At 42.9% G+C, this 18,363-nt stretch overlaps 1 protein-coding gene across 1 annotated transcript in view; it reads right to left on the reverse strand.

Moving 5' to 3' along the window:
* The window catches only part of ITGA8 (integrin subunit alpha 8), a 185,968-nt gene that overhangs the window by 14,907 nt on the left and 152,698 nt on the right, over positions 1-18,363 (reverse strand). Inside the window, exons 26-27 of the mRNA XM_078450391.2 lie at positions 11,513-11,641; positions 6,735-6,848 (exon numbers count right to left, since the gene is read on the reverse strand). Coding sequence (XP_078306517.2) covers positions 6,735-6,848; positions 11,513-11,641 — 243 coding nt within the window. The remainder of the gene's footprint in view (positions 1-6,734; positions 6,849-11,512; positions 11,642-18,363) is intronic.

Genomic DNA, 18,363 nt, shown 5'->3' on the forward strand with positions numbered 1-18,363 from the left:
CATCCATCCATCCATCCAGACATCTTTGTAGATATCCATGCAACTGTCCATCCAACCGTCCCCCCAACAATCCATCCTCTTCTTAGTTCTGAAAAGAATTTGTCTTATTAACAAAAGACTTGGTTCAATGATGTTAGAATAAAAGCAGAACATCAGAGTCCCTGAAAGGAGTCAGCACAAGGATTACTACAGTTGCTGCTAGTGAAGAACAAAAGGGAGGTATAATGAGTTACAAAACTCTTATTATATGATAGAGGGAACCGTTTTAGGAGAGAGACTGGTACTAAATTATAAAGGAATTTATCACATTTCATCTTATCAGAAGACCCGGGAAGGCTCTCTCAGTCTCAGTACTGTTAGGATTTGGGTTGAATGCGGGACTGTCCTGAACACTGCAGGACGTATAGCAGCAGCTGTGGTCTTTACCCACTAGATGCCAGTAGCACCTCAACCCCAGGTGTGATAACCAAAAATATCTGTAATTATTGCCAATGTCCCCTGGGAAGCAAAATCCCTTTGGTTAAGAACCACAGACTTAGAGCCATGGCGTTTTTGAGAGAACTTTTCAGCATAAGTTTTTGTCTGTTTGTTTAATTGGTTCTCACATTAACTGTTGATTAAAGCCAAAGGAAAATATTTAAGAGCAAGTCAAGGAGAGCCGTTTTGAGAATGTAAGCCTCTGTGGTTCTCCTCCATTTAACTTGAGACAGTGATTACAGCTATCCAGTCTTGGGCTGTAATTGGCTCACAAGGCTCTTGAAAGCAGAGTGTTAAAATTTCAGCAGTTTTGAGTATCAGTAGTTAAACAGAACCAGTATTAAAGTTTAAATATACATAACCTTCAGAAAATTATATTTTTAAAAAGGTAATACACACTCAAAGCTCACTATTTCTTAATTATTTTATTATATTTTACTGGTATCTGTGCTCTGGATATTATTTAGGTCTATTGGACCTGGGAGTGGAAATACTACATGATGGTGTAGAGGAGCCTCACCTCCCAATTCCGTATTTGGTGACATTGTGTTGGCAGCTTGAAATCGGCCATGGTGGGGATATTTACACCACGGGAATCAGCAAATGCTACATATTGGAGCTTTTCTCCCGCTCCCCCAGAACAGTTTATTAAACATCGATGAGCACTTCCCCACCTATAATCCAATGTTGGGTTGCTTGCGGCCAGTCCATCAGGTTGTATTGTAATAATTTTGTTTACATTTTTTTTTTACAAAGTTCTTTTTTTTTTTCCCCTGTGGCTGAATTTTTCCCTCCCTTCAATAAACCCCATTTCCTCTAGATGATAAGCATAGGCTAGACCATGCAAAACTTTTAAATGCTTGAAGTCACTCTATCTTCAACTTTTTCTTTCTTTCTACCCTAACATTCCAGGATAAGTAACTTTATTCATTTGGAAAAAATTCTTTTTTTGGTGGCTCCTGTCTCCTGGCTTTTCCATTTTACCCGAAAGCTGGATTTTTTGTTTGTTTATGTGAGAAGTGTTTTTTAGAACGTGGAAAACCTTGGGGCACCTGGGTGGCTCAGTTGGTTGAGTGTCTGACTTCGGCTCAGGTCATGATTTCACAGCCTGTGAGTTTGAACCCTGCTTCCTGCTCTGTGCTGACAGTTCAGAGCCTGGAGGCTTCTTCAGATTCTGTGACTCCCTCTCTCTCTCTGTCCCTCCCCTGCTTGTGCTCTGTCTTAAAAATAAATAAAAGTTAAAAAAAATTTTTTTAATGTGGAAAACCCGGCTAATAAAATTTTGTGTGCACTTGGTGATTGTTTAATTTTTTATCTTTCTTTTTGTGAGAGAGACTGTGAGCAGGGAAGAGGGGCACAGGGAGAGACAGAGAGAGAACCTTAAGCAGGCTCCACACTCAGCGTGGAGCCCAGTGTGGGGCTGGATTCCACAACTCTGGGATCATGACCTGAGCTGAAATCAAGAGTTGGGATGCTCAACTGACTGAGCCACCCAGGCGCCCCTGATCTACTCTTTATTCTCCAAAACAATGTTTCTGCCACTCTTTTCAGTAGGAAAATGTATTTTTGCCCATTTTTCTAAGATGCTCTAGAGCACTAAGGAATGAGAAACGTCAGCTATTAGGCTTCGGTCAGCTAGGCACACCAAAGATTCGCTCCTCTTGTGGATGCAGGTCAAAGGCATGGTGCAGATAAGTATTTAATTCGTGAACAATAGTTGGGAGCAGATTCATTCCATGTTTAAAGGTGAATGCTTTCCGCCATGGTCTTTACATAACTACATTATTCTTGTTATTAAACATTTTTTTAATGTTTATTTATTTCTGAGACAGAGAGCACGAGTGGGGGAGGGGCAGCGAGAGAGGGAGACACAGAATCAGAAGCAGGCTCCAGGCTCTGAGCTGTCAGCACAGAGCCCGACACGGGGCTTGAGCTTCCAAACGGTGAGATCATGACCTGAGCCGAAGTCGGTGGCTCAACCAACTGAGCCACCCAGGCACCCCCATTATTCTTATTATTAAAATAAATCATGGGGCGTCTGGGTGGCTATTGCTTAAGCGTCTGACTCTTGATTTTGGCTCAGGTCACTATCTCACAGTCATGGGATGGAGCCCCACATCGGGCTCTGCACAATCTCTCTCTCTCTCTCTCTCGCTCTCGCTCTCGCTCTCTCTCTCTCTCCTGTCCCCCGCCTCTCCTTCCCCCTCTCCCCTGCTATCACTCTCAAAAAACAAAACAAAACAAAAAATCTCTTCTTCCATATAGCAATCTATTCATGTAGCTGCAATAGGATTGAAAAAGCAGCTGGAGTTAATATCCCTCGACAATATCTCAGACCTTCAACCTGCCCCAGCTAGCAGTCAATCCTCAGAAAATGCCCAATTCCTGTTATGGCTGCATCATTTATACCCTGGTTTTCAGCTCACTAGCTGCCTCTGTTATTCACTTGTGCACAATGATTTGCTTATGGTCTTGGTACTAATAAAAGTCCTCTAGTTGGTAACAAACGGAGAGTGAGGCTTTTGAACTGGTTAAATACAGAGTGTGGATAGTAACATCATGAGTTCTTTCCTTCCCACCTTCCCACTGCTTAATTCCTTCTCAAGAATTGTTTTTTTTTTTTTTTTTTTTTTTTTTTTTTAATTTTTTTTTTCAACGTTTTTTATTTATTTTTGGGACAGAGAGAGACAGAGCATGAACGGGGGAGGGGCAGAGAGAGAGGGAGACACAGAATCGGAAACAGGCTCCAGGCTCCGAGCCATCAGCCCAGAGCCCGACGCGGGGCTCGAACTCACAGACCGCGAGATCGTGACCTGGCTGAAGTCGGACGCTTAACCGACTGCGCCACCCAGGCGCCCCTCAAGAATTGTTTTTGACCACACAGCCCATGTGTAAGTTCTCAACATTTACCAGAAACAAAGCCTTGTGAGACGACAAAGATTTTACTGGTAAAATCTTACACTGTGAAGGATTGTCTTAAGCAACAGTCACAGGACAGGGTGTCATTTAGGATTAACCTAAATAAAATCTTTTTCTGACCAGTTTGCACGTTCACCAAGTGGACAGAAACAAACACAATGCAGCAAATCATGTCATGCAAGAATTGTAAACTTTCTAGTTTGGATTAGGAAGGCAGAAAATGTTTACCTTCTTCTGGATTGCATGACCTCCAGTATATAGTATATTCTTTGGGAGGGTGGGGAGGGAGGGAGGGAAGGAGGGAGAGAGAGATTGCAATAAAACACCCCTCTTTGGCAGTCACATTCCAAGACAGGAATAAGCAGAAACTGGGGGTGGGGGGTACCGAAATTTGGGCTATGGCTGAGGGTAAATGCTGGTGACTTGGGCCACTCTCTCTGGTATCTGGTATCAAAGTGGTACTTTGTTCCGATAGGACTTAAGAACGTCCCTGCAGATTGTTCTGGTTTGACTCTGCTTGTGCTAAATATTTATAGTTTGCAAACTTCCTCAATTGGTATTGACTTCTTCCAGACTTACTGGGTCATCCTTAACAGGAAAATGAAGATGGAATTTTCTTTTTTTTTTTTTAATGTTTATTTTTGAAAGAGAGAGAGAGAGTGTTTGTGTGTGTGAGCAGGGGAGGGTCAGAGAGAGAGAGAGGGAGGCACAGAATCCTAAGCAGGTTCCAGGTTCTGAGCTGTCAGCACAGAGCCTGATGTGGGGCTCAAACCCATGAACTGTGCGATTGTGACCTGAGCCGAAGTTGGACACTTAACCTACTGACCTACCTGGGAGCCCAGCCCCAAGATGCAACCTTCCCTCTGAAGTCCTCCTGCCGGAATAGATTAACATCACAGAACTGACACATGACATCTAAAACAATCATGTTTCCCTTGACTGTGGTGTTGTAATGATTTTAGTCCTGCTCCACCGAAGTTATTCTCCCTTATTTCAGTACGATGTGATGATACCCAAAGTAATAGAAGGGATGGATGGTCATCATTGAGAGCGCATGGGCTTGGGAATTCAGCAAGACTCCTCCTCTCAACTCCTCAATGCTGAGATCAGAAGTAACAGCCCCAAAGTACAGGGACCATGAGCAAATTGATGGAAAGTACATGGTACTAGAAAGCAGTGCCTGGTGCATAGTTGTTGATATTTGTTGAGTGATATTTGTCCATGATATTTGTTGAGTGAATGGATAAATAATGGTTTAGCTTAAAAAAAATCAAATAAATTGGGTACTGCACTTCTCCTTGGTTTAGGCATTAAAAACTGGGGTGATTTTGCCCCCAGAGGCTATTGGCAATGTCTGGAGACATTGTTGGTGGTCACAACTGGGGTGTGAGTTGCTATTGGCATCTGGTGGGCAGGGGCCAGGGATGCTTCTAAGCATCCTATAATGCACAGGCCAGGGCCCCCCACAACAATGAATTATCCAAGATATTAATGCTGAGATTAAGAAATCCTGCCTTAGGGGGGCGCCTGGGTGGCTCAGTCGGTTGAGTGTCCGACTTTGGCTCAGGTCATGATCTTGTGGTTCATGGGTTCGAGCACCATATCAGATTCTATGCTGACAGTTCAGAGCCTGGAGCCTGCTTCGGATTCTGTCTCCCTCTCTCTCTATCCCTCCCCAACCAGTGTTCTGTCTCTCTGTCTCCCTCTCTCTCAAAAATAAACATTTAAAAAAGAAAAGAAATCCTGCCTTAAGTTAAAAAACAAAAACTTCACGACCTTTTAAAAAATACCTTTAACTTTCTTTCTATCTTCTTTTTATTTAAATTAAATAAGATTTGTGAGACTATGGAGGTATTTTCAATCACAGAAAACGTGAAAATCCCGAGGTATGAAATTCTGTATTTAATAGCTACACTTAACAGGATTCTACCATTTGATTTTCTATGCACAATGAACCAAATGAATTTTTTAGTAGTTAAAATATGAGCAAGAACGTATAGACTTGGTGAGGTTTTTATTTTAGCTCATTTCCCCCTTTCTAAATCCTTTCCAAACAACAAGGTCACAAACAAAGTAGTCTCATTTAAATAAACAGCTCTTTCCCAATGGAGAAATTAATCTGCTTAGTATAAAAGAGATTTAAAACCTTGACAATGCACACAACCAGCAGAATTATCTGCAGGAGTGTGGGATGTCACAGTACAGAGAGGCCAAAGCGGCGAAGAAGAATCTATGAATCACACGTATGTGTCTCTTCACCGAGATGCATCCTGGCTGGAACCCAGGCTGTAGGAACACTAAACTACTGCAACTTTCTAGGGCAATCTCCCTTCTCCCTTCTTAATCGGGTTCTATTTTGACCCTCCTGGGCCTGTGGCTTGCACTGTGCTCTTACACTCACCGTCATCCCACTGGCTAATATTTACTGAAGAACTACTCTGTGCTGGGCACTGGGTATAAAGAGGTGAGCTAAAGAGATTTATTTGAATCTAAGTTACTGTCTAAAGGTCTTAGGGACGCAGGGTATTTAAATGGTCTTCACCTCAAAGCTGGTGAAGGAATATCACTGAGCCATAAAAAGGAAGTCCTGTCTTTTGTGACAACGTGGCTGGACTTGGAGGACATTATGCTAAGTGAAATAAGGTAGACAAAGAAAGGCAAATACTGTGTGAAATCACTTCCATGTGAAACCTAAAAAAGCAGAACTCATAAATAGAGTAGATCAGATTGGTGGTCGCCAGGGGCTGGGTGGGGTAATTGGGGACAAGTTGGTCAAACGGTACAAACTACCAGCTATAAGATGAATAAGTTCTGAGGATCTGATGTATAATTAACAATACGGTCTTGTGTTCTTGAGAGCTGTTAAGAGAGTAGATCTTAAAAGTTAACCACCTGCCCTCCACAAACATGCCAAGGTAATTACGTGAGGGGTTGGAGGTATTAACTAACTTCAGTGTCGTAGTCATTCCAAAACGTATACGTGTATCAAATCATCACCTTGTACACCTGAAATTTACATACACTGTATGTCAACAATATCTCAATAAAGCTGGAAAAAAATAATGTCTTCACCTGATGGGAAAGACGACCGGCTGATACCGGCTCAACTCCTTCATAGACACTTCTCTTAAAAATGTTTTAAAATTGAAACACTTAAAAGTATTCATAAAAATTTTAAGTTAAAAATTAAACAAATCAAAATTTTCAAATGAAAAAAATTCCATTTGTTTTAAATTTTAAAATGACAACATTTAAAAATCCCTTCTAGAAGAGCTTCCTGCTGAGCTTTTGAGAAGAGGTTCCCTGCAGACTGTGTGCATATGAGTCAGTGTTGTTACCTGGAGGAAGGTCTTGGCCCATAACCGTGATCTGACTTTTAGGACGGCGCTTTCTCCTCCTTCTAGTCGCCCCACCACGCAGGAGATTTGTAAGCACTCGATATTTGTACAATTCTGCAAAAAACACAACAGCGATGTCTTTAAACCGTGGTAGAAAATCAGCACTGAAGTCAGTTTATCTACATTGCATTTTCCCAGAAGTCACCACCTAATCCATAAATTATTCATTTAAATAACAAACAGCTACAGTGAAACAGCTTGGTAGTAATGATGCATCAATTTTACTGGTAATCAAATTTAAGCTTTTTTTTTTGCCCCTAAGAACTTAAAACAATCTTCCTGCGGCAGTGATTGGACTGTTTTGTTTCATTTTCTCAGAACTTGGGAAGACATTTCTTATAGACATTTACAACACCTGACCCTAAACTAAGCAAGCCCTGACATGGCTTCAGACAAAGCTCCCTGTGTCTAGATTATCTCAAAGACCCAGTGTTAGCAACCCATGGACAAGCATATCTCTATAACATTCTTCTCCCTAAATTACTTCCTGCTTATAAAGCAGCATCTTGCAGGTTCCATCCATTAAGCTATTTTTAAACTAGTTTCTAGGTTTGCCAATTTATAATGGGTAACTTTTTCTATATGAGATGCATCTTTCTGGGAAGTATTCATTAAACTGATGACATTCTCCCTGTCAAATCATATTTTCTGATTGGATCCGGTATGGAAATAAATGGACAACTCACCTCCATTTTCTGTGTACCCATGTGTAGGATGATACTTCTTGAATTGTACTCCCTCGCTGATTTTAATTTAATGCATAGGCTATACTCTATTTATTTCTCATGTCTCAGGCACTGGGCACTGGCCTATAGATGCTCAATAAACATCAGTTTATTGGACATTATGCGCGGGATTTAACGGAGGCATTTCACTTTAAGTAATGGATAAGCCACAGAGGTACATGTTGCCATGAAAATCTTTTTCAAGAATCTCAGAATTCTCTAAAAGCAAAGCAGTCAGTAATGTGTATCTGGTAAATTCTGGGAAGGCCACATTTCTACATGCTATTTCCAAATTGAGGTGGCTGGGATTTTTGTTCTACTTGGGCTGGGTGCTGAGGTGTTTGGGGTTTTGTGCCTCCAGGAGGAGCAGGAGTCCTGCAGTCCCTGCAGTCCCTGTCACATGTGAGGACCTGCATGTTTACCTGCGCTCCATTACTGACAAGCTGTGTATCTCCAATCCCACCCTCTGGAGGCAAAGGAGGGGAGTGGGAAGGAGGTGATTCTTATAACTCCCTGGAGCTGTTGATCCTGGTGAGCTAGCTCTGTTGGAGGATTCTGGAGACGGTGGTGCTCAGAATGAACCTTGAAGGGTGAGAAAGAGTGAGCTAGGCAGATGAGGACAAGACCAGTGTGCGTTCAGAAGAGAGGAGAGAAGGGTGTTTGGGGCAGGGTGGACAGGTGGAAATGAGATAGGAATGAGAGAAAGTCTAGGTGGTAAAGAATTTTCCTATTTGAGCCAAGGGATTGTATTCAGAAGATCCCATTTAAGCAAGAGTTATGATTGGGCGTGTGTTTTAGGGGCAGGTGGTACGTGAGGCAAGAATGGTGGGAGGAGAGCAGGAAGCAAGGAGGGTGATAAGGGCTTGTTGCAAGGGTCCAAGTGGGAGGCAAGGAGGCTCTGAACCAACGCTATGGGGATGGAGAGAGGAAGACAAAGTTAAGGGCAGCTCAGGAAGCAGAACGGGATAGTTGGTGACAAATTGGAAATCTTGATGAAGAAGAGGGAGGATGGGCGGGGGAACTGAGTGGATGGGCACCGGCATTACTGAGATTGGGAATTCTAGAGAAGCACATTCTGGGGATCACGGAGACAGGGTTTTGGACATGTTGGGACCGGCGTGGCTATTAGACATCCAGATGAACGTATACGCTGCACCCCTCGGGTCCAGAGTGCAGCAGGGATGGCTAAGATAGCAGGAGGCACGTGGGTATGGCTGGAGTTATGATCTTGCAAAACATTTCTCTTAAGGCGTGAAGTTGGTGGGGGAGGGGTGGGGCCCAAGGATGGAATGCAGAGGTACAGGGGCGGATAAGAAGCCCAAGAACAATTCTAAGAAGACGCAGGCCAACAGGCTAGAAGAGAACCAGGGGAGAAGGTTTTTGGGGGAGGCCAAGGGATGCAACTGTTGCAGGAAGCGGTTAATAGTATCCTATGCAGAAGAAGGTTTGAAAGATAAGGTTTCTGTAAGCTGAGTAGGGAAAGGACAAGAAGAAAGCCCGGAGATGAGGAGACGGGGTGGTCCCTACAAGAGCAGCAGGGGCCCAGGATGAGACAGGCAAGGACATTCTTAGGCGGAGGAGAAATTATATTTCAGTGCTAACGGATACAGATTTTTCCTATGCAAAGTGGAAATTATGATCCCGACACAGGATGTTGGCATTTTGCACTTTCAAATTCCTAATCAGAAATGGGATTCAGTAAGTTGTTTTTAACTAAACAAAAACCATAGGAGGTCTTATTTAACTTTTGATTTTAGAATAAACTTTGTATAATCACTTTCTATCCAGGACTGTTTTGACTTGAGGACATGGGGAGGCAGAGGATTTGCAATTTTCAAACCAATAAGAGAGAAAGAGAATAAAGCATGAGTTCATAAGGTCAGACATGGAAATCAAAAGCTGCCTTGCTGTCATCTGCAAGTAATAAGTTTCTATGATATTCAGAAATTAAAAATCATCTTGCCTTAAAAATCCTTAATGAGAAAGAACAGGAGCCGGGGGAGAAAACCTAACCCTACAACAGAAGTGCAGATAATTTTCAAGAGAATTTTAGTTACTGATCCCTACTGCCTCTGTGAACTCATGAGACATACACTATAATGGAAGTTGATTTTTCTAAATTGTTGGTTCCCATATAGGTCTGGGCACTGGTTCTCCAGAAGGCGTTCGCATTGGTACTGCAAATTAGAACTCTATAGATGCCAATCATTGTTTTTCTTTTTTAAAAATTAAATTATAAATTTTTTTATTGAGGTATAATTGATTAATTTTATTGAGGTATAATACACATAACGTATTAGTTTCAGGCGTACAACAAAATGATTTGGTATTTGTATATGTTGTGAAATGATTGCCACAATAAGTCTAGTTAATATCCATCCTCACAGATAGTTACAGTTTTTTTAAGGATAACTTGTAAGATCTCCTCTCTTAGCAAGTGTCCAGTATGTAATGCAATATTATTAGCTGTAGCCACCATTCTGTATGTCACATCCCCAGGACTTAAATCATTGTTTTCTGTTCTTTTGTCCCTCCTGGAAGCTTCCCTAAAATAATAATATGCAAAATTGTATTATTTTATCCTAAGCTGAAGAGCATATCAATTTCCCTACTCTCGGGTTTGGAAAAACATGACCATGCCATAAAAATTTATAGGGACTCGGGGGCACCTGGGTGGCTCAGTCGGTTGAGCATCTGACCTCAGCTCAGGTCATGACCTCGTGGTTCCTGAGTTTGAGCCCCACGTCGGGTTCTCTGCTGTCAGTGCAGAGCCCGCTTCGGATCCTCTGTCCCCCTCTCTCCCTGCACCTCCCCCACTTGTGTTTTCTCTCTCTGTTGCTCAAAAATAAATGAATATATGTATACATATACTGTATATATATGTGTGTGTGTGTGTGTGTGTGTGTGTATACATATATGTATATATGACTTAAAAATTTTAAAGACTTGAAAAAAAATCTGCCAATGACTTTTGGCCAGGTTACTTCAGGTACTTCTATTATAATAAACATTCTTCCCTTGATTTCAGTTAAACTGAATAAGTCAGACTTGCTTGTTGTATTTTTCTGTCCATCTCTGCATTTGAAACTTTTTATGAATGTTAGAACGTGTTCAAGACAAACATTAAAATTTTTTTTAGCCTTTTTAAAAAATGTTTTTACTTATTTTGAGAGAGAAAGAGAGTGAGAGAGAGAGAGAGAGAGCACAAGGGCAGGGGAGGGGCAAAGAGAGAGGGGAGAGAGAGAACCCCAAGTAGGCTCTGTGCTGTCAGTACAGAGTCTGACACAGGGCTCAAACTTAAAACTGCGAGATCATGACCTGAGCCAAAATCAAGAGTCAGACGCTGAACTGACTGAGCCACCCAGGTGTCCCACATTTTAGCCTCTTTTAAGTGTAGAGTTTGGTGGTATTAACATTGACCTTGGAAGGAGTGAGAGAACTGAACAGAAACTACTGACTCTTGAGCACTCTTTCAGTTTTGCAAAGGACTGACTAAGCTCAGGACGGATCTGTGACATCCCCCAGTGCTAAGACTCTGTAGGATTTTGGCCCAGGAAATCAGAAGGCCCCCTTCTCATCTCTTCTGGACGAGCAGAGGAGTGTGAGATGTAGGGGCACGTCTGACCTCCCAGGACCCCGCTGCCCACAGCTTCTTTCACACTCTTGTGCTCAGTGTCTGGGGACAGGCTCACAGAGAGAGCTTTGTGTTCTGCAAATGCATTCCCCGCCATGGTTTACGTTCTCATCATTATTTCTCTAACATGGTCTGCATGGCAGGTTGAGAAGAGTGAAAACACTATAATGCAAATACTCCTTTGTCCCCATGGAAACGTCGCTTTCATGGCTCACTTCGTGTAGGGCCAAGACATGGTGGGCCTATCTGAGCACTGACTGACAAGGAGAAACTATAGTTGAAGTTAAAACCATCTGTGTTTGGGAGTTCTGTCCTATCCACCCTTTCCTCTCCCATGTGCGTGCACTGAGACAACTCACGAGGATTTTTGCGGGGCTCTGTCTATGGGGCTCTGGCACACGCACGTCTCTCTTCCTGACAAGATGAGGGATGGTCGAGTTCTGTAGAAAGGCGCTCAGCTCGGGGGTGTCCTCTGGGGGGGTGGCGGGCTGCAAAGAGAAAGCAAGAGATGGCATGTCAGTCTCATAAGTGCTTGCCTCCTTTCCATCAGCCTTGAACTTGAGGCATTTTTCCCCCTCAACTGGCCATGAGTCACATGAGAAGTCAGACCTGTCCTGATTTACCAGCAGCGTGTTCAACAGCAAAATGAACTGTGCTGACAAGGACCAAGGCTTCCCATTCTCCAACGATAGGAACTCCTGAAGGATGGGGAATGCATTCCTGGAAAATTTATCTCGTAAGGGTCCGATTTTAGCAGAAGTGATTTCCCCATAAGGGAGTGACTTTTCAAGCAGGAGTCATTTACTTGTTACTTTACTCTCGTTGTATATTGGGGCTGGTGAAACTCAGGAACCTTCTGTGTGGTGAGACGGATCCTGAGGTGGCAGGAAAGTGAGGCGATGGCCATAGGGAAACAGTGTGATGCGGTCAGGGACCCAACTTTGGCATGTCTGAGCCCCACACTCCTACAGTTGTAAAACATTCTCCCTCAGGAGTGAATCGTGTTCTAATAAAAACGACTTTTCCAAAGCATGCCACATGAACATTGTGCTGTGAGGGAGCTTGTTTTCAGCCCTGAGTTTGTTTTGTGAGTGTTCTGGAACTTATGATTTTTATCTGAGGCTCCATGCTGGGTACATCTGATAGCTGAATAAATATTTTTAAAGTTCCAATAAATGTCACACAATATCCTATTAAAACTCTTCATTTTAAACCAAATGAATATAGAACCTTAATTTTCTGTCTTCCCAGGTTCCCCAAACACATGTTTTCCTTTCTAGTCCCAGGAAAAATAATAGTATGCTTATTTCTATGGGATGAAAAAAGATATTCTTATATTGCAGATGTAGGGTGGACCACAAAAGATGAAATGAGAGTGCTCAGTGTGTTGTAACAACCTAGAAAAACCTAGTGGATAAACAGGTAGAGTCCAGACTCCTTAGTATGCCATGCATAGCCTACTTCTCCAGCCTTATTTCTTAGTCAAGAGCCCTTCACGTCCTGCTTTGCACAGGATGCACAGAACCTCCGTCCACTCCTGATGTGCACCAGGCTGATTCCCGAGCCCCTGTTTGATATCCCACATGATGGCTCCACTCCCCCATCAGTACCCATCAAGCTGTATAGTAACTGCCGACCAGTTGCCCAATGAGAAGATGTAAAATAATAAGGATAGGGTTACATATAACATCGAAGGAAATATCAGGAAACAGGGAGAGGAAGAAGATCCAAGGAGGAAAAGTAAGATGGGGGAAATTGGATGTAAGAGACAATCCAAGAAAGTATGGATCTAGGGAAGCCCAAGGAAAAGGAAGCTGCAAAAATAAAGAGTGACTGAGGATGTCAAATCCTGCAGCCAGGTAAAGAATTAGGACTAAAAGGAGTCATTAAGTTTGTCACATAAGAAATTATGGACACATCATCTAGCAGTTGCCCTCTGGGTATTCATCCGAAGAAAGGGAAAACATGAGCTTGAAAAGATCTATGCACCTCCGTGGTCACTGAAGCACTACTTACAGTAGCCAAGATATGGAAGCAACCTAAGTGCCCATTGGCAGATGAATGAATAAAGATGTGGGGTACACACACACACACACACACACAAATATTATCCAAACATAAAAAAAAGAAAATCCTGCCATTTGCGAAAACATGGATGACCTCATGAGCATTATGTTAAGTGAACTAAGACAAAGAAAGATAAATACCATGTGGAATCTAAAAAAAAAAAAAGACCACCCCAAATCCCCCAAAACCCAAACTAAACCTCTAACTCATAGATATAGAGAACAGGTTGGTGATTGCACAGTTGGGGGACTGGGGAGGGGGGTGAAATGGGTGAAAGTGGTCAAAAAGTACAAACTCACAGTTATAAAATAAACAAGTCCTAGGGGTGGAATGTAGAGCATAGTGACTACAATTAACAGCATTGCGCTGTGTATTATTCCTGTAGCGGTCGCAGTAGCAGTAAAATAATAGCCCATAGAGAAGAAACCTCTTCAGCTTCCTGTGGGGTTGCATCAGATGCAGCTTGTGCACAGATAAAGAACACGTTTGTGGTGGCCCCTGGTGCGTCATCACTTACAAATACTTAGGAGTGGTCTCTCAGCAAAACACAGGACTTACTCTGAGCCAGAGAATGAACGAGACCCACAGCAGGGGCTGGTAAAACATGCTTCTTTCTTTTAGCGATACTGTTTTACAGATAGAGGAATGTCCCTCCTAAACACCACACTGAGAAAGTCTTCCAGTGGCTTCCAAACCAGTGTTCTGAAGTGGCATTCCAGAAATTGTTTCAAGATACAAAACAAAAACCCAAAACACAAAACGAACCAAAAACAAAACAAAACAAACAAAACAAAAAACAAGGGAGAAGTTATCCAAGAAATGTAAACAACAGGTACAGCCTATTTTCTAGATGAACTTTTGGAGCCTGTTTCACAATCGATTGTGAAGCCACAGGTCATGTGTTTCCTTAATCTGAAATCCTTAGCGGTGAGGGCCTCTTAGCACCCCTGTTAGGCAGACGTTCGGTGCAGAATACAATTTGCTAAGTGCTCCGAGCAGCTGGTGGCAAACACTCAAGTATCTTCTTCAGAACAAATGTGAAAATTGCTCCTTTCTGTAATAAGGAAACGACTGTTAGTAAATATGGTTCTTTTCCCCCAGCTGCTACTCAGATTTTGACTCCAACAGGAGTTTTCTATTTTCATGACTCTTCACCAAGCTCTTCACTCTGGGCTACGTTTAAATTTATGAATTAAAGGGATACTGGATAGCTGGATTGAGCAAGACAGCTGGAAATGCAGCTTTTGAAGAACACGGTTGGGCGAGATAAGATTAAGGGCTCTTTGAACCCAAACAAACACAACGCATGCTCTCGTCTTCTTGTTTGTGATTTGTCTTTGCATCTCAGGTAGTCCTAGTTCACAAAAGATGGTGGGCTTTCTTTCATATAACTCTTCGTCTACAATTAAATCGAAGTAGGGACAGACCATGGAGGTCCGTCTACCATGTAATTTTCCTTAAGACATAAATGTTAAGGATTTGTCAGGAGAGGAAAAAAAATCCACTTTTTTTTTTTTAAACATTCTGAAAAGTTCATGCGAAGAATGACTAAAAGAATCAATTCACTCCATTGGCGATTTTGAAGCTTTTCTTTTTTTTTTTTTTTTTAACGTTTATTTATTTTTGAGACAGAGAGAGACACAGCATAAACAGGGGAGGGGCAGAGAGAGGGAGACACAGAATCGGAAGCAAGCTCCAGGCTCTGAGCCATCAGCCCAGAGCCCGACGCGGGGCTCGAACTCGCGGACCGCAAGATCGTGACCTGAGCTGAAGTCGGATGCTTAACCGACTGAGCCACCCAGGCGCCCCTTGAAGCTTTTCTTAGTTGTGGGACATGTTTTTACATTTTAAAATTTACAGGAGGACCTGAAGACCATCTTAAAGAGAAGATAAGGCAGGGGCACCTGGGTGGCTTGGTCGCTTGAGCATCTGACCTCGGCTCACGTCTTGATCTTGCAGTTCCTGAGTTCCAGCCCAGCGTCAGGCTCACTGCTGTCAGCCTGTTAGTGCAGAGCCCATTTTGGATTCTCTGTCCCCCTCTCTCTGTCCCTCCCCCACTTGTGCTCTCTCAAAAGTAAGTAAGCATTTGAAAAAGAGAGAGAGAAGATAAGGCAAAGAGAAATTGATCCTGGAGAGTGTATTCCCTTTGGTGGCTGAAAATCGGGCCTATAGGCACTGTTAAAAATAAAAGGTGGGGCACCTGGGTGGCTCAGTTGGTTAAGTGTCCGACTTTGGCTCAGGTCATGATCTCATATTTGTGAGTTTGAACCTCACATCAGGCTCTGTGCTGACAGCTCAGAGCCCACTTCTGATCCTCTGTCTCCCTTTCTCCTCTGCCCCTGCCCTGCTCAATCTCTCTCTCTCAAAAAAAATAAACATTAAAAAAATTTTTTAAAGTGAATGAAATAATTCTATCAAGGGGAGCATGAGAGAGAGAGGAGAGAACACAAGTGGGTTGGGAGCTGTAACCAGTGTTCCTGCATTCTGAATTAATAAGAAGTAGTAAGTAAATGGAGGCAGTAATGAAGGAAAAAATTCTCTTAAGTGTAAGACACAACTGCAAATTTGCCAAGCCAAGCCACAGTCTGTGTGCTCACCGATTAAAAAAAAAAAAAGAAATAGAAAAACCAACAACTAGTTGTAGAGCTGTAATCCTTGGCAAACGGCCTCTGTGTTTCTGTGTCCACGTTTGTACTATCTGGTTGTAATTCGGGCTTCCTGTGAGAATGATCTGGTTCCAGACAGTTGTAACCTTCTGCCTTCCAGGCTCCAAGGTCTGTTCTTTGGGCAACAGTGGCTTTCTCTCTTGTTGCCGTCACCCTAGCCCAGCCTCTGTCCGATCGTTTGTGCCTCCGGCTTCTTTCTTGAGCTGGGGCCCAGAACGTGGTGCCCTGATCTCCGTGCAGGTTGAATTCCGGCACCTTGCTTGTCCCCCGCCTCCCTGGGGTACAGTCTGACATTGCGCAGCCCTTTTGTCCGGTTCTCATATTTGGCTGTTGGTGACGAAATCTTGCCAACATCAAAAAACATCCTTTACTCTTTATGCAACTTGGGTTCCTAAATAACGTTTGCTTTTTCAGCTACATCTTATTGAGAGATCATAGCTTGTCTGGAGGACTCCCCAAACCCCAGGATAAAGTTCACCAAAATAAGATAACGGATAGTTTGAAGTCATTCTTTGACTGCCTTTAGAATGGTTGAGAAATGCTGTATCCAACTGTAAAAATTTATTTCAAGAAGGATCTGGAATGAATTAGATGTAATGGATTGGTTGGGAATGCTGCAGACAGTTGAATGTTTCACAATGTTTTAGATGGTACAATGTGAAGAGATTACCGCGTTAAAATCCTGTCTCTGGGGGCGCCTGGGTGGCTCAGTCGGTTAAGCATCCGACTTCAGCTCGGGTCACGATCTCACGGTCCATGAGCTCGAGCCCCGCATCGGGCTCTGTGCTGACTGCTCGGAGCCTGGAGCCTGTTTCGGATTCTGTCTCCCTCTGTCTCTGCTCCTCCCCTGCTTGTGCTCTCTCTCTCAAAAATAAATAAATAAACATTAAAACAAAATTAAAAAAAAATCCTATCTCTGAAGCCTGGAGGCAGAACCTTCATGGCCATCTTCTTACGCCCCTAAGCTCTTAGAAGACAGAGAGATGAACTTGATGAAGTGAAACCATCATGGGAAGAACAGAAAACAAAACACAGCAACCATTTCACTGGGTGGCAGAAGTGAAAGCAGGAGTGAATGTCCAGGTGCTGCCCCACCCTCTGGTCCCCCTGTGCTGGGTTGTGTGGCTCACTCACTTTTCCTGAACCCCATCACCTGCACACGGTCCCATTTACCTTCACACTTGGGTGTTTGAACAGCATCAACAAAGCAGGCTAAGCGAATCCCCACAAAGCCTGATATGAGGCAAGTATTTAAAAAACAACTCACAAACTTCTAGAGGCATTTGAGTGTGTCCTTGCCTGCACCCCAGACCCCCCAAATTTAGTCACTGATGCTCTGTATTTGGGCAATGAGTGCGGGTGAGAACTTCTGCCCCTTGTCTCCCATGATCATGGTGGTGACTTTCAAAGGCAGACTGCTCTTCAAACTTTGGGGACATTTGGGCCACTTGGTGGGATAATTAAACTGTACCGGTCACTGTTTTGAAGACTGAATTCTGTTCAGACCTTATCAGACTTTGAGGTTTATGTGAGGAGACTCACATTTGGAATGCATGTTCAATTTACAGATGGGTTATATTTCAGACGATTTTAGACTAGGTGTTTGGCACTCAGAATGCATTTCTCTTTAGAAGCAATCTTTTAAATGGTGGTTCAGTTTTCAGGCCAGCCCACAAAAAAAAAACCCTTACTTTATCTACAATATGGCTTTGATGAGTAAAACTATGTATTTTCAATAAAAAACAAAGCCAGGAGGTTGCTATAGGAGTAAGTTTTTTTAAAAAGCAGAAAGAAGCCATATTGTGTTAAATACATTAGTTTTATTAAATGCTATTAGATTTAATTAGGCAGAAAGGAGAAATTATTTTGAAATGTTGTAGAGCGTCTGCAGGGGATATCTGGGGAATTGCAAAGGTTTTAGAGTTGGTGCCGGTAGGTACTTGGAGCGGATGGCCTAGAAAATGCTTCTAAGGAAATCTGGACAGTTTCTTTATCATCAGCACATTTCCTGAGACATTTGTGGGAGCTGCAAAGAGGCGATGAAGAAGGGAGCTACTTTCAGTAGTGAAGTTGGAAAAAAGAGAATATATACAGAAGGGGAAAGTGGACAAAAAGGCGTTTGTGACCCCGAGAGAAAGGGATTTTGCTGCGGGGAAATCAGTTGAATGGCTGGAGAGGCAAACATGGTGGGGAACTTGAAAATCGTCCAGAGGACACTTGAGACTGTGGCTGGCCTGGGATATTGTGGTGGCTTATCCAGTGGGGACTACAGTATCCTCAGGAAAAACTTAGAGAAAATAAACTGCTCGTAGATGCAGATGTTTTAGGAGGCACTCACTAATTATTGCTGTATTTATAAAGAAATTGTAGGAGCACCTGGGTGGCTCAGTCAGTTAAGCATCCTAGTCTTTTTTTTTTTTTTTAATGTCTGTTTATTTTTGAGAGATAGAGACAGAACACGAGTGGGGGAGGGGCAG

This window comes from Panthera onca, chromosome B4 (genome assembly GCF_046562875.1).
Source record: "Panthera onca isolate mPanOnc1 chromosome B4, mPanOnc1 haplotype 2, whole genome shotgun sequence".
Lineage (NCBI taxonomy): Eukaryota > Metazoa > Chordata > Mammalia > Carnivora > Felidae > Panthera > Panthera onca.